This window comes from Lynx canadensis, chromosome B2 (assembly GCF_007474595.2).
Source record: "Lynx canadensis isolate LIC74 chromosome B2, mLynCan4.pri.v2, whole genome shotgun sequence".
NCBI lineage: Eukaryota > Metazoa > Chordata > Mammalia > Carnivora > Felidae > Lynx > Lynx canadensis.
Genome location: NC_044307.1, coordinates 116,227,808 through 116,244,902, shown reverse-complemented (window position 1 = coordinate 116,244,902; position 17,095 = coordinate 116,227,808). Strand labels below are relative to the sequence as shown.

At 35.4% G+C, this 17,095-nt stretch overlaps 1 protein-coding gene across 7 annotated transcripts in view; it reads left to right on the top strand.

Moving 5' to 3' along the window:
* PTPRK (protein tyrosine phosphatase receptor type K) overlaps positions 1–17,095 on the top strand; it is a 568,568-nt gene that overhangs the window by 324,536 nt on the left and 226,937 nt on the right. For all 7 annotated transcript variants that reach the window (XM_030316304.2, XM_030316309.2, XM_030316303.2 and 4 more), the window contains exon 7: positions 8,202–8,495. In XM_030316304.2, the coding sequence (XP_030172164.1) occupies positions 8,202–8,495 (294 nt within the window). The remainder of the gene's footprint in view (positions 1–8,201; positions 8,496–17,095) is intronic.

Below are 17,095 nucleotides of genomic sequence, written 5' to 3'. Positions count from 1 at the left end.
CTTAATAAACAAATAACAAAGTTTTACTGTTGCCATCTTCAAATGATGGCTCTCATGCTGAAGTTGTCGTCTACATTTTGTTGTATGGAATAGATAGGAATTTTTCTTACAGTGGCATAGGCAACTTTGTTTTTCAAGGTGTTATTGAACCAGCCATTCATTCTATAATTACTGAACTTAGACATTGATAGATACTGAGAATGTAATGATGGGGAAGTTTTATGAGCACATTACACATTTTATTGGAAAACAGAGCTAAAAGAAAAAGTAAAACCACTCGTGGTCTCAGAGTTCCCCAGTCACTGCTAGTAGCTTTTTGATGTATGTCCTTCTGGGTGGTGATGGTTGGTGGTTTTCATTTTTTCTCCCCTAGGAGCACACTTTTTACTTTTTAAAATGAAAGCTCTAATAGACTTAAACATTTAAGTGTCCCCTGACATTTGTTACATAATCTTAACACCTTGAGTTCTTGATGTTTGTGTGAAATTCTGTTGAACTGATCGACCATAAATTGTGTCTCTGTTTTCCTCTTGTTGAATATTTTGATTGTTTCCTTTTTTGCTCTTCTAAACAAAGATTTAAATTATCCCCTTACACTAAATTACCAGGAGTGAAATTACTTTACTCTTTAAACACATTTTTATTTCTTGATATTATATTGATAGATTATTTTCCAAAAACATGATCAGTTCACTTGCCTATAAGCAAGCTGTATACTCAAATGTCATTTAACTACGCATCATTAACCGTGGTCAAGCCTGTGTGAATCCATGATCACCTATTCAGCGTTTGCAACCTCTTCTTCAAAATTCTGCTGCACTGCTCTTTTGAGAAATGGAAATGTAAGCGATGTAATTTTAGGTAAGTGTAAGCCATGGAGTGCTGAAGTGAAGTGATTTTTAACATTGTTGTAGTGTTTCTCCAGAAGAGGCTATTGGTGTTTTGGACTGGAGAGTTCTTCATTTTGTGAGGCTACCCTGTGCATTTCTTGATCTTAAGTCACTTTCAGCCCACTCAAAGCCATTAGCACTCTTCAGTCATTTGAACAACTACCCATAGGGAAGAGGCACTGGGAGGAGAGGAAGAAACTCTTGTTTAGCTCTACAGAATTATTAGTGACAAAAAATGCATAGTATAAACAAACATATATCACTAAAGCAGAGCTTTGCTATTCAGTTGAAAATTTTCTCAATTTATTCAAAGTATTTCTACATACTTAACAGAAATCGTGTATATTTATTTCATGGTTCTCAGAAGTTTTTCGTAAGTGTGGGCAGTGGCCATCGTACACGCTTTCGGTAGTCTTCCATAACTACATGCTAACACTCGTCTAATTTTCACGGAGATGATAAGGGATGGCACTAGCTCCTTTTGACTGACGCTTGGTCTAGGTGCTGGCATAGGAGCCTCAGGCTTAACAATATCCCAACTTAGTGGTGTTTTAGTATTAATTTTATTTGACCAGGTCACGTTTCGGAGCCACCTGAATGATAGGATTTGAAAAAAATGTCTCTCAATTCGATTGTTGAATTTTTAAAAAAAAGGATTTCAATATACTAAATTTTAAAGTTATTTTGCTTAAAAATCCGTTAATGCACAAATTGTAAACATAATTGAAATAGTAATTTATCTGAGAGATAATTTATAGAATTTGCTAATTGCGTCATTGATATGAGCAAAAAATTTGAGATAGTAGCCGGAAGAGTGAATGGAGAGGTATTTGGCTGCTTAAGGAATTTATTACGACTGGAAATCTGAAGTGTCAAAGAAGTCACAGAGTGAAAATTATAGAAGAACTATCGCTCTTTTCATAAATATATCTGCATGACAGTTCATAAAGTGTGAATGCAGGAGAAACCTTGTTACATAAATCTGAAAATTTTCAAATGTGTACTTCATGTCAACATCTAAGGAAAAATTAACCAAATTATGTTATCTGTGTGATATTGAATGCCCAAAGAAAATGCTTCTAATTTTCTATACCTTGCTTTTCATTTCTTATGGGAAGAAAGGCATCTTATTCATCAGTGCTACTCTTTCAGATTTCTTGAAGCCCTCAAGTACCATTAAATAATATTGTTATCTTTTGGGGGGGGCATAATTTAAACTCATTTGAAATTATTATAGGGTAGCTGATAAATGCTTGAATTATTTGTTGCATTGATATCATTCTTCTTGCTCTCACATTTCCTGTTCACAGTCTCTACTCTCTGTCCCCCTTTACTTCAGCATTTGATAGGTGATGAGGAAGAAAAGTTAAACAACATGAAGCATGAACCAGTGAATTTTCTTTTTTAACTGGAACTGGATCAGAATTTTGAAGAGGGGAATGATAAAGAAATAGAATAACATTGATTTTGAAGTGATCCATTCACTTAAGAAAATAAATGATAGTAAATAAAATATCTCCCAGGCTAACAGTTGAATATTGATTTTTACAGGAATTTAGATATGGTAAGGGAACATTGACTCCTATAGCCACTTGAAGTAATAATGTTCATCTTTATTTTTTATTTCCTTAAAAATATAAATAGCAAAAAAAGGCACTATAGATAAATTATTTGTTATTTATATTTTCCACTGCTCTGAACCTAACTATAAAACTTTCCTAGAAGTATTTTCTGCTAACAGGCTTCTTAACAAATGGAGAAAAGGTAGAGCTAAGATATTTCCCAGGAAGAAGGATGAGATTGTAGTACACATCTGTGGTAGGGTGAAAAATGCTCCTAAAGATAGCAGGTCCTAATCCTTGGAACCCATGACTATTTCCTTATCTGGAAAATGGCCTTTGAGGATATGACTAAGTTAGGGGTCTTGATGTAGGGAGATCTTGGATTATCCTTGTGGATCCTAAATGCAGTCACAAGTGTCCTTAATTTAAGTAGGAGGTAGAGGAAGATTTGACAACAGGGAGAAGAGGAGAAGGCACTGTAACAGGTGAGAGATTGGAGTGATGTGGCCACAAGCCAAGGAATGAATACCAACAGCCAGCAGATGTTGGAAAAGGAAAGGAACCGATTCTTTCCTAGTCATTTGGAGGAAGTATGGCCTGGTGCCACCTTGACTTCGACCCAGGTATACTGATTTTGAGTATCTGGACTCCAGAACCATGAGAGAATACATTTCTGTTGTTTTAAGCCATGAAGGTAGTGGTAATTTGTTAGAGCAGCCATAGAGGACAAGTGTAGTGCCATTGCCTGCTTTTAGGTGACAGGACTAATCTTGAGATACTTTTTAGTCAAGGCTTCTTTGGCAATAAATAAAACAGTTTGGAAGATGTTAGGATTGAGAGATAATTTGATTTGCTTATTTGGATGGATGACTATCAAAGTGTCATTTGCCTTGATGTTTACTTCGCTGACTTTTTTTTCTGGCTTTGTGGCTTCTATTTCTGATTCTGCATTTTATTATTTAACCGAATGTTAGTAAGTGACACATGTGTTTGTAAAATAGCATTGTAATAGGAATAATTGGATGAGGATATAGTTTCATAATGACTTATCTTGATTTTGAGACAGTTTTTGAAATTATCTAAAATAAATAAAGCAATTTGAATGTACAATTACGATTGTATAATAGGTTTAGATCTAGAATAATGAATGTAAGTCATTAATTGGAAGTTAATTGTTACATTGGCAAAGTTTATCCTGTATTTTGGGGATTGCACGCTTCAGCTGATACCTAGTGTACAATTGGGATTTATTCGCACCACACCTCTGGGTCTGATAGTGTATTAAGTTATGAAGAATATTAATATTGCTGCAGAACAATTACTTGTTCATTTGCTAGCTGATTAAAATTCATGCATAATTTATTGAAATGAATAGAGATTTTATAAATAAGCCTTCCTGTTCTCAAGGGCCTAACAACAAAATACATATGCTAATATGAGGCTACTTTTTACTTCCAACATAAAAAATTTAATATGTAGTGGTATATTAGCCTCATTAATGCTAGATTTCAGTTCTAGTCATGCTGTTAATCAATGTATATGCTTCTAAGCCTCCCTGAGCATTGTCACAGTTCCCAAACTGAGCAACTGCTTTGATGACTGGACTGACCCTTTTTGCTTGACCATAGCAAGTGAAATGTAAAATTGATCAGAGTGATTTATTACCCTTCTTCAGGCTAAGCACCTGATTATATCAAACTCATTTCTTCATGTACACAAAACACTAGTTATGAATATTAATTTTTGGTTTTAAATTTATATGCCCTCTGGCAAAGTGAAGAAAAATAGCAGCAAATATGGGGCTTGTTGACAGGTTTAGAAACGTAAAATCTTTAAAAACCCTTATAATAATAATCCCTAGTTTACCAATGAAGATATTGTAATGTCAAGAAGTTAAATAACATATTCACACTGACCCAGCTATTCATGTGTACATTTTGTGAAACTAGAATGTCCAGATGTCAAATTTCATTTTCTTTATTATTATTATTATTTTAATTTTTTTTAATGTGTTTTTTTTTTTTTTTTTTTTTTTGAGACAGAGAGAGACAGAGCATGAACGGGGGAGGGGCAGAGAGAGAGGGAGACGCAGAACCGGAAGCAGGCTCCAGGCTCTGAGCCATCAGCCCAGAGCCTGACGCGGGGCTCGAACTCACGGACCGCTAGATCGTGACCTGAGCCGAAGTCGGCCGCTTAACCGACTGAGCCACCCAGGCGCCCTATTATTTTAATTTTTTAAGTAACTTCTTTTTTTAAGTTTATTTACTTATTTGAGACAGAGAGAGAGTGAGAGTAAGTGGGGGGAGTGGGGACAGAAAGAGAGAAAATCCCAAGCAGGCTCTGCACTGTCAGTGTGGAGCCTGTTGAGGGACTTGAACTCACAAACCGTGAGATCATGACCTGAGCTGAAGTCAAGAGTCAGATGTGCAACCGACTGAGCCACCCAGGTGCCCTGAAATTTCATTTTCTTTTACATGTCATTTGGTTAAAGATAGAAATGATAGAAGAAATATCATGCTTTATTTTTTCACTTGTTTCTAATAACATGTTTTAGCTTTTTCTCTCTTCTTCTCTCCCTTCTGCTCTCCTCCTTTGTTTGCTTCTTATTTTCCACAGCAGTGATGTGCAGGGTTTTGCAGGGTGAGATTTATCATTCAGTATACACTTATTAGTTCAGGTTTCAGAATATTTATAAATTGAGAGATTAACCAAGGTTTGTTATTCATAATTCATTTGACAAATCGCTCCATCATGTTAATATGAGACCTCTTCAGGTTGTTTTTCAGCTGTGATGTGAGTGAAGCATTGAGGGTTTGGGTTAGACCCCCAGTAAGCTGTGAATTTAGCTGCATTTACTACTTAACTTAAATTAGTCAGTATACGAGCCATCTGGAGTGAAAATAAACCTTGCACATGTGAGGCAACTCAGTTTATTCGCAAAAATACAGACTGCTTCTTAAAATGTGTGCAACATTTAGATAGTCTGCGAAGATATTTGCATTTCTTCTATTATGCTCATTTCTCTATTCAGTTTCATTTCAGTTTAAGGTTTAGAAAATATGTCAACTTTATCTTTCTCTCTGTCTACTAAGACTTCTGTAAACTCAAAATGTAAAAGTCATTTAGTTGGTAAAAGTTTATGATATGAAATGTCTAGCTCTTTCTTTAGCAGATAAATGAAAATGCTGAACTATTTTGGTTTTATTTAAACTTTTTATTTTATGAGTGACTTCTCGAGGGAAGTCGGTTGTGAACATTGGAAGAGTTCGCCCTCTACCCAATTTTGACTCTATATTGTGGGAGCAATTTTTAAACCATGAAGAACAGATGGTGTTAAGAACTACTTTCTCCTGGAAATAGAAATAATTCTACATGTGAAGTTTATGTACCACATACATTACCTTATTTAATTTGGTTTTATTTTCACTCGATACATGAGCATAGTGAAACACGGCTCATGTGTTTCTACTAGTTTGAAAGTTATTGCCATAAAGAGCCATGGTACTGATGGGACCAACTTCATATGCTTCAAGTGATATGGGATAGAAAAAAAGGAAGTTGGTGTTACTCTGTAGACATCTCCACCCCATGTTATTATTTTTTTTTGCTTTTAAATTTTATCTGAGTATAGCTGACACACAATAGGACCTTAGTTTCAGGTGTACGATGTAGTGATTCAACAAGCCTATACTATGTCTTCTGCTATGCTCACCACAAGTGTAGCTGCCCTCTCTTACCACACAACGTTGTTACACTATGTATCTGTTTGTTTTCTACATCACACTCATTTTAAAATAATGAATTCATTGACTTATTGTTACTGTGCCTCCCTTGCCATATTATCTGAAAAAGCAGTGTATAGAACAGCCTAATAATTAAATAAACGTTGGAAAAAAAAATTAAAAAAAAAAAAATTAGGGGCGCCTGGGTGGCGCAGTCGGTTAAGCGTCCGACTTCAGCCAGGTCACGATCTCGCCGTCCGTGAGTTCGAGCCCCGCGTCGGGCTCTGGGCTGATGGCTCGGAGCCTGGAGCCTGTTTCCGATTCTGTGTCTCCCTCTCTCTGCCCCTCCCCCATTCATGCTCTGTCTCTCTCTGTCCCAAAAATAAATAAACGTTGGAAAAAAAAAATTAAAAAAAAAAAAAAAAAAGAACAGCCTAATAATTACTAGTCATTCAGTAAACATTTGTCATATGAATTTTGGAAGAAAATTACTGACAGTGACTTTAGTTTGCATAGAGATCTAGGCCAGCTAGTCCTATTTCTTATGTTAGGGGTGTTTGTAACTCAGGGGTTCATAAAGTGAAAACTATACTTTTATACTGTTAGGGCTTAAAAGCAGATCTTGGGCTACAGCTGAAAACCCTTGCTTCATTTAAACCTACATCAGAAGGTAAAAACTGAGGTTTGGTTTTTTGTTTTGTTTTGCATTATGTATTATTCCAGGTATGTGTTGCCATTATAATAGAAAATCTACTTTGAAATTGTCTTTTTAAGTCCCTACTATCTACATCTTCTCCAGTCTACCCCTCCTGAGGGAGAAGAGGAACCATTGTGTGGTGGCAGTTAAGCGTTTTCCTTCAGGGCACCTGGCTGGCTTCAGGTTGTGAGTCTTGGCCCCACATTGGGTATAGAGATTACTTAAAAATAAAATTAAAAAAAAGTTTTCCTTCATATAATTTACTTTAACTCTTAAAACACACACACATGCACTTTTAAAACAATATTTGGGCAGTTGTTACCACTTTGCTAAGATTAACACTTTCCCTTAAAGTCTTTTGGCTTCCCTGAGAAGTGGTATTCAAGGGATTCAAAGAAGTCCCACCTGATCACAATGTACTAATTAGAACATCTTCATGACATAGGAGTCCCTGTGGAGAGACCACATGGACAAAGTTAGAGCTGTGGAGTCCTTCATAAAGTCCCGTATCAAATATCAGCTACATCATTGTTAAAGGAACGGGGGGAGCCCAAATTCATCTTTGATCATTTCTGTAAGTTCAAACATTTCGGTAATGTTTCCCAAAGTTTCTTTGAAGCAAATATCTTAGCTGTCCAAAAAATTAAATTGTAGTGTACCTTTGACATTTGAGTTTAATGCATGATGCATTGCTTTATCACATACTACTCCCAAAGGCTAGCGATATGTAGTGACTTGTGATTTGGCCTCGGTGTAAATTTCAATTTCTTACCTTCTGTGGTGGGTGTGTAGAAACAAGTCAGCACTTGGCATCAGCTTCTACTTTCAGCTTTGCTGTTCCTTCCTCTTTATCTCATCTGCAGGAACTAGGCTTTGGTTGAAAAGCAAAGCAAAACCAAAAACACTGCTTTGCCATATTTCATGAATGAAATAAGGAGTTAGAGCAGTTTTCATTAATTTGAAGATTTGTAGAGGTCTTTGGACCTCAAGAATGTCAAAGATCAACTGTACTCAGTAGCTAATCAGAGCTATCCATCTTTAAATATTTTCCTTTTATTTCCCTTGGTTACTGTGCCTGTACAAGTTTATCTCCTGGGGAGACATGTTTTTAATAAAAAAAATTTGTGGTAAAAAGGGTCATATCCCATCTGTGAAAGTATTTGCTCTTTAAAAGTACAGTTTCCAAATCACTCATGTTCTGGTTTTCCGTAAGTATTTGTTATGTACTCCTAAGTAAATTATTCATTGAGCTTTGAAAGACATTAACATACCCATGTAGTGCATTCTTTTGGATTTTTAGCTAATTAGGTTGCACATTCATCTCTCCTAGAACCACCAAGACCCATTGCTCCACCCCAGCTGCTCGGTGTTGGGCCTACATACTTGCTGATTCAGCTGAATGCCAACTCCATCATTGGGGATGGTCCCATTATCCTGAAAGAAGTGGAGTACCGAATGACATCAGGATCCTGGACAGAGACGCATGCCGTCAATGCTCCAACTTACAAATTATGGCATTTGGATCCAGATACTGAATATGAGATCCGTGTTCTGCTTACAAGACCTGGTGAAGGTGGAACGGGGCTCCCAGGACCTCCTCTAATCACGAGAACCAAATGTGCAGGTAAGACTGAATAGCAGGCCAGTCTGCCCAGTGAAGGAATCTAGCATTAGACATATACTATATGTACAATATTAAACATTCTAATTATTTGCTGCATGATGTAGTCACACTGTTCTAAAAGTTCAATGAATTTGGTAAAGTGTAGCTTCGTATCATAATTGGACTGATTTAGAGCCACGTGTTTCTCTACTATTATTCAGTATTATTGTGAATTCATAATCTTTTTTATGTGGCAATTTTGCTCAGCTTGCTTGTATTCAGTCCGACATTTCTGATAGATGCAGGTGTAGGCACTGTTACTACTGAGAGAGATTTTGCAATTCAAATAAATGCTGAATACCTCTTGGCTATGTAGAAATTGTCTCCCTTGATAATTTTGCTATGGTCATTGCAGAGGCCATTTCTGATAATATAGATTAAAAAGTTACTTTGAACCAGGTCTCGGTGAGATCAATTCTTCTATTCAGCATGACACACAGTTGTAGAATATACAGAGGCTTGTAATTGCCCTCCCTGCGTCTGAAACAAAGTGGTGGAAATAATAGCATATGGACAAAACACAAAAATGAAAAGTGAAGTAAAAAGTAATATATAAATATACATTCTAATTGTGCCATGTTGTTATGATGGGAGAAATTGTTAGCTGTTTATTAAAAGCCACTGAAAAGTTTGCCTAAGTTATTAAAGTGCGTTTTTAGTGTACTGTTTATTATTGCAAGTACTTTAATTTTTAGTTCAGTTGAAAGAGACATTTTTTATCCATCAAACATCATGTTGAAACACCTGCAGAGTTAGCACATGGATCTATGCATCTTGAACATTTAATGATTTAGGTTTTGAAAATTGAAAACTAATACTGTAGAGATCTATGAAAATGTAAATGCCTATAAATGTCTTTTGTTTTCTTGAACATCTGTTTGGCATGTATAGTATTTTTAATTTTAGAATATTTTGGGGCAACTCACCAAGAGAACTGATCTAAAAAGCAAAAGCCAAACCCATGAAATCACCTGATACACTGCCATCTTTAAATATTTTAAAATTCAGCTCAATTTTTATATATTAATGTCTACATATACATTTTTATATATTAATATTGAAAGATGCTCACTAAAAGGGTGTTTAACTGCTCAATTCTTAGTCTGAGATTTAGACAACAGAGTTTACTCATTTGCGGTTTGGTATTGTACATCGATTCTGTGGTTGAAAAACCACTTGACCTAGAAGACATTGGTTAAGTCTCTATGGCTCAGCCTGAATCACACAATTTGCTTTTTAGATTTTCTGTACAGCTCAGTCTTTTCATTGTAGGCATGTGGCAAATTATTCTCATTATAGTAGGTGGCCTTTCTGAGGGAGAGGCAAGCGGACACTACAACCTCAGGTAGTTAGAGAAATAATTTGAAGAGGAGACATCCCGGACACTAAGGAAGTAGCTCACTCTGTCTTCCAAAATGAAATAGCCCATGCTAACATAAAAAGATGGACAATGGAGTTCATTTTACTAAGGATATTGCTTCCATATGTTTTCTAGTAAAATTACCTTTCTTTCTACATTTAATCTTTATAAGGTACAGACAAATTAAAATAATGAATGGCAATTTACTGTTCTAGTGGTCTTATTTTTGACTTTTTGCTCCCCCAAGTTTTTATTTCAATTCCAGCTAATTAGCATACAGCGTAATATTAGTTTCAAGTGTAGAAGTTGGTGATTCATCACGACAAGTGCTCTCCTTAATCCCCATCACCCTTTTAGCCCATCCCTGCCTTTACCTCCCCTCTAATAACCATCAGTTTGTTGTCTAGAATTAAGTCTGTTTCTTGGTTTGCCTCTCTTCCCCGCCACCCCCCCAAACATGTTCATTTGTTTTGTTTCCTAAATTCCACATATGAATGAAATCCTGTGGTATTTGACTTTCTCTGATTGACCTATTTCGCTTAGCATAATACTCTGTAGCTCCATCCACGTTGTTATAGATGGCAAGATTTCATTCTTTTTTATGGCTGAGTAATATTCCATTATATATACATAATGGATAGATATCTATCTATATCTATATCTAATCTATATATCAATATCTCTCTATCTCTATCTATATATCTCGTATCTTTTTTATCCATTCATAGGTCGATAGACATTTGGGATCTTTCCATAATTTGGCTGCTGTTCATAACTTCTTTCTGACTTCTGTGCTCAACCTTCTTTCTTTTAAATATCTCATCTGTTTTAATTTTTAAAAGTTTTCATCAAAGTAGACCATTAAAATTTAGCAGTACCATACAATATATTGTTAATATAACATGATTTTTGTTTAACTAGGAGTTATTTGAAATCAGTCATTGATGTGTAAGCCAATGGAGACTGCAAGTATATGAGATTGTGTTTTAAAGCTAATTATGCTATATTAAGTAGATGAAAACAGCATGTTAATGTGTTTGATTTATCCTTATTGAATGCTTATGTTGAGAGTGAATATTGACTACTATAAGTAAAAATATGACTATAAAGTGCTTTGAGGTATTTTATTTGGAGAATAACCTTATCTGTGTGGGAGGGGATAGAGTAAAAATAACTTAAACTCATAGCTGCTTTCAAATTTATAAATGCCTTGACATTTTGGAATTATATTGCTCTTTTTTCCAAATTCTTTATTTGAAAAACATTTAATTTGTGGGCTCTCTGGCATAAAATGGTGTCAGACTCACTGACACTTGCAGTTTTTCTTCCAACTGTAGAAAGTTTATTTGTTTTTAAAACTATCTTTCACATTTTTTGAGTCCTTGTCACATGTATTTATTCATTTATTAATGTCCTCAGAAGATGTGTTTGGTGCAGATATTTATGGTTTAAAAAAAGCACTTAGTTTTCAAGTACATTTGGATTTGAGAGAAACTGTGGTTACTGTTTTATCAGGAATGTCTACTAATCTTGCTCTTTTATTAGAAAAGGAGGGAAATATGTACTGTGTTAATTTTTAAACAATGCCTGAAAAGCAGAAGTTGGATATAATTGATAAATGTTGTGTATCTAAATACGGGGTCAGTATTGATTGAATGTATGATGTCTGTCTACATCTCTTCTTTAAGATCCAAACTCCTTTCTCCAAGTTTAAGATCTCTGAGCCTTAACCAGCACCTCCACTGGCCTCAGCCTGGTATCCCGTAACACAAAATAGAACACAACTTATGCTAACTGTGATATTAGCTGGTATTTAGTAATGATTTCAGAAGCCTACACTTTTTCATAATCCGGGGATATAATTCCTTGGAAACTCCAAAAATAACCTTTGGAAACATTCCCATTTCATTCTGTTAATTTGTGTAAGCTCTGAATACTGATTCTACTTCCCAGTTTAGTAAAGACTGGGAGAGTGCCACACTGTAGTTGCAGCGTTAATATCATATGGTTGAATCAATGCTAATTACTATGATATAGCTATTTTAATACACCTTGCATATTGGCAACCAGGAAGCCTTAAAAATAAGTATAAAAACTTCTCCGCTCTGTATTCGTGTCTGATATAAATTCCATATGAAATTCTTACAGATAACAAAGGAATGATGATTATTTTCTGCCTCTTAGAAATTCTTAGTTTGTTTTGGTGTATCATAGAGGAACAATTTTTGACCACTAAGTACCCAAAGAGTAAATTAGTTACTATTTACTATGTTAAATGTACCATTTTAATATATTTAAGCCATTGAAATTTTATTTCTGGCAGTAGTAAATTTTATTTTCTTGGCAGAAATCTGTCAATAAATAATTTTACAAGTTAATCAGGTGGTTTTATTTGTGTGTATTAATGAGTAAATTTTATATTTTAAAATGCAAATTTAGATTTTCATAGTTAAATATTGGTTATTATTGCTTTATAATCAGCATACAGATTGACTGTATCATGATACTTTATTTTCAGACTTGTGAGTTAGATACATTATTTTCCCAAGTTTTTAGCTGGTGAATCTAAGACTCAGGAAAAAGAAAACAAAACAATGACTGGTCCAGTGTCAGACAGCTGGGCACCTCGGACTCAAAACACGTTTTCTGGTGCTTGAAAAGCCTGAATTCCTTTCCCTTTCTCTTAGTATGGGTGATTTCTTTCCCCTTTCAGAGGATTATGGCATGAAAGTCTAACAGGTAAAATCTGAAAGGGATGTAGATTTTTAAAAATAGTATATGCATGGCTAACTTACTCCCTGAGAAGCATGGCTTAATGTTTGCAACTTCACTTTTATTGAAAGCATGCTTGATGAGGGTGCTTAACACTGAAATTTATGCTGTGTTTTAAATGTTTTAAGCAGTTAAAGAAGTGTAAAACAATGTTTTAATTTTTCCTTTTCTGAATATGTCCTGCCTAGTTGCCAAAGCTGTTTTTTGTTTTTTTCCTAAAGTGCATTTAAATCATTTGGTAAGTGCAGTTACCTGCTTCAGGGTCTCTCATGTTAGGAGAGGTGATAATTACAGCCTCTGGTGACTATAGCCACCCACGCCTGCCTCATGCTTCTCGGTGCACCTGAGGGGTATGATTATTTCACTGTTAGCTTACATCCTGACCCATGTTGTTGTTCACATAATGCTTCTTCAGGCATTTTATGAATCTTAAAAAAAAGGTATAAATGTGAACTTGTTTTAAATGGGAAGTAATTCAAAACTCCATTGAACAATCAAAGAAAGTATGCTTGTTTTTTTTCTGTGTGTCAATTTCCTCTGGGTATACCATCTGGTAGAGAAGCTAAGAAAATACAGTTTCTTTTTCTCTTATTAAATGGAAATAAAATACACCATCATCAGAAATTGTCTTCATCGCATGCCTTGGCAACTGCATGTTAAAATTGCTCTTTTAAATTGCCTTCTGCTTCTGGGTAACCCATTGTAGCACTGTTTTATGATTAACTGACATTTTAGCAGTATCTCCCTTATAGGGAAGGTCAAGAGTTCAGAGTGTCCAGAGTGTAATAAATTTACACAGTTGGGAAAACTACTCTTTATTCTTACATTCTAGTTCAATGCTCTTGACAATTTTTAGTGAAACGTGTAGATCTATGAAGCATTGACAAAGAGAGTGTGTTATTTTAAACATAACATTTACTAAAAATGCATTTTTTCTCTCATATATCCAAAATGGGAGACAAAACAATACAAAATGAAACAATGCTCAGGCATATACCAGAAACCACAAGGTGAGGAATTAAATTTTGGCCTTTTGGCTATACCTTCATCAGCAAAATGGAACCATATATTGATTTTTACTGTGGTCTAAGATAGTTATCAATCACAAAGACTAGTTATCATTGAAACTCAGCCTTGAGGTTAAAACAAAATAAACAACTCTGTAAGAATTGGTGTGGTTTGACAGTGTAAGGATACTAATTGATTCAATTTGAAGGCTTGTTTTAAATTTTTTAAAAGTGCATTAATTTCTAAAATATATTTATGCAGCTTTGTTTTTGAGCAAGAATTTTAAAAGGCAATGGTATTAATATTGAGGTAAAAACACTAAAGATAGGGGCGCCTGGGTGGCGTAGTCGGTTAAGCGTCCGACTTCAGCCAGGTCACGATCTCGCGGTCCGTGAGTTCGAGCCCCGCGTCAGGCTCTGGGCTGATGGCTCGGAGCCTGGAGCCTGTTTCCGATTCTGTGTCTCCCTCTCTCTCTGCCCCTCCCCCGTTCATGCTCTGTCTCTCTCTGTCCCAAAATAAATAAAAAACGTTGAAAAAAAATTAAAAAAAAAAAAACACTAAAGATAAAAAGCCAAAGGAAAGGATTAGAGAGCAATTTTTCAATTTTCTGAAAAATCCAGGAGTAAATTTTTTTTTAAATTGAAGTATAATTGATATATAACATATTAATTTCAGTAGTACAATATAAAGACATTTATATATATTGTAAAATGGTAGCCACAGGAAGTCTAGTTACCACACATCAATGTACAGTTACAATTTTTTTCTTTTGATGAGAACTTTCAAGATCTACTCTCTTAAGCAACTTTCTAATATGTAGTACAATATTATGTACTATAGTCATGAAGGTAAACATTACATCCTCATGATTTATTTATATCATACCTATGTAAGTTTGTACCTCTTGGTCTCCTTCACCCATACCCACCCTACTACCTACCTCCCCTCCGGCAACCATCAGTCTGTTCTCTATATTTAAGAGTTTTGCTTTGTTTTGTTTTGTTCATTTGACTTACTTTTTAGATTCCACATATAAGTGAAATCATATGGTATTTGTTTTTGCCTGTTTGACATATTTCACTTAGCATAATACCTTCAAGTTCTGTCCTTGTTGTTGTGAATGGCAAAATTTCATTCTTTTTATGGCTGAGTGGTATCCGTGTGTGTGTGTGTGTGTGTGTGTGTGTGTGTGTGTGTGTGTGTGTACACACCACGATTTCTTTATCCATTCATCCATCAGTGGACACGGGTTGTTTCCATATCCTGGCTACTGTAAATAATGTTGTGTGAACATAAGGGTTCCTGTATAGTTTTGAACTAGTGGTTTTTCTTTTCTTTGGATAAATACCCAGAAGTGGAATTGCTGGATCATATGATAGTTCGATGTTTAACATTTTGATGAACTTTCATAGGGTTTCCTGCAGTGACTGCATCAATTTACATTCCCTTCAAGGGCATACAAGTGCTCCCTTTTCCCCACATCTTCACCAACACTTGTTATTTCTTGCCTAAAATACTTTTTTTTAGATTTCTTTCTTTTCAGTGCATAACAACTTGATTTCCTTTTCAGATTTTGTAGAGGATATTTCAGTTGGAAAGACATGTATTTATTCAGACAAACGTTTATTGGCTTCTTTCTTTGTTAACAGCACTGGGTTAAGTACTAGGTCTTTACAAGCAGTGTCTTGCCTTTAAGTCCCTAGTAGTCTCGAGGAACAGACCTACAAAGGGGAAAATGCAAAGTGATAGGAATTCAGAAACTTTTTTTTTCCAAAGGAGTGCTTAAGAGAAGCTGTTGCCAGGAAAGGAAGGCTTTAAAACTGGATCTTAATAATTGGCTTTGCATTTTTAAGGCAGAAAAAAATTAAAAAAAAATAGAATTAAAGACAGAGGAAACCTATGTTTAACCAAGTTGTAAACATTGTTGATGTTTCTTGGGTTCTGAAAATAAGATAGAGCATTGGCTAACTCTGGACTGTGCTAGAACCCAGGCTGCCGGTGGCATGTGGCCAGGTCTGAGATGATCCAGACTGCTATCCTGTTGTTTTTAAGAAGAAGACTGACATTCTTAGATTTGGTTTCAGAAGGATTATTCCATTTCTGTGGAAAATAAGTTAGAGCTAAGGAAAGACTGGAGGCAGAGAGACCACGAAAACATGCTTATAATAATAAAAAAAAATAACCTTGGCTATAATTTTCTTTCTTTTTTTTTTTTATTTTTTTTTTCAACGTTTATTTATTTTTGGGACAGAGAGAGACACAGCATGAACGGGGGAGGGGCAGAGAGAGAGGGAGACACAGAATCGGAAACAGGCTCCAGGCTCTGAGCCATCAGCCCAGAGCCTGACGCGGGGCTCGAACTCACGGACCGCGAGATCGTGACCTGGCTGAAGTCGGATGCTTAACGACTGCGCCACCCAGGCGCCCCATTGGCTATAATTTTCTGTACATCATGTCTCTCTCATCTTAGATCAGAAAGAGGAAATCTATAAATTTGTGGATAATATTGTCATTCTTGATAATCAAGGAAGTTCCTTTTATTAAAGGGATTTTAATGACATTTTATAGGTGATGTAACTTCATTATTAGATTCACTTTTCTTTTTCAAATAAGTGGGTTGTGCAATGTTATTAAAATGCGTGCAAATTCCATGGCATAACACATTATTTTAGAGGACAAAATTATAAAAGATTACAAAAAAGTTCAAGAGCTACAGTGTATTTGATGGAGTATTGATTTATTTCATAAATCTCATTAGGGTCAAATTTGTATACATTGCCACACTTAAGACTGCAGAAGATACAACATTAATAAGACAGGATTCCTACTCCTAAGGAACTGAAAATCTAGTGTTAGACCCATAGTAATGACAAGAATGTAGTAAGTGATATAATAGAAATATAAAGTACTTTGGAAATCCAGGGTCGAGAGGGATAACTTCTGACCAAAAAATATTTTTTTTCCAAGCAATATGTTTGAAAACAATATCAACTTATCTTTTCTAAACTGAGCCGGATTAATACTTGTGATGAATGAACCTGTAACCGTACTTATCCCTAATTCTGTAACTGTGGAATGACATATAAAACAAGGTGCAGCCAATAGCCATCATATGGCTGATTGGTCTTCTCTTTCCCCTCTACCAACACATAGGGAAACTATATGCACAGATGGAAGTATTAAATGGGAAATAGAAGTCACACCCTGATTAAATCATCAAAGTAATTTGTTTGGTTCTTTTGAATTATCTGGGACCCATGATTATAGAAATGTGATTATAAATTTCTTTTTTTTTTTTTTAATTTTTTTTTTTCAACGTTTATTTATTTTTGGGACAGAGAGAGACAGAGCATGAACGGGGGAGGGGCAGAGAGAGAGGGAGACACAGAATCGGAAACAGGCTCCAGGCTCTGAGCCATCA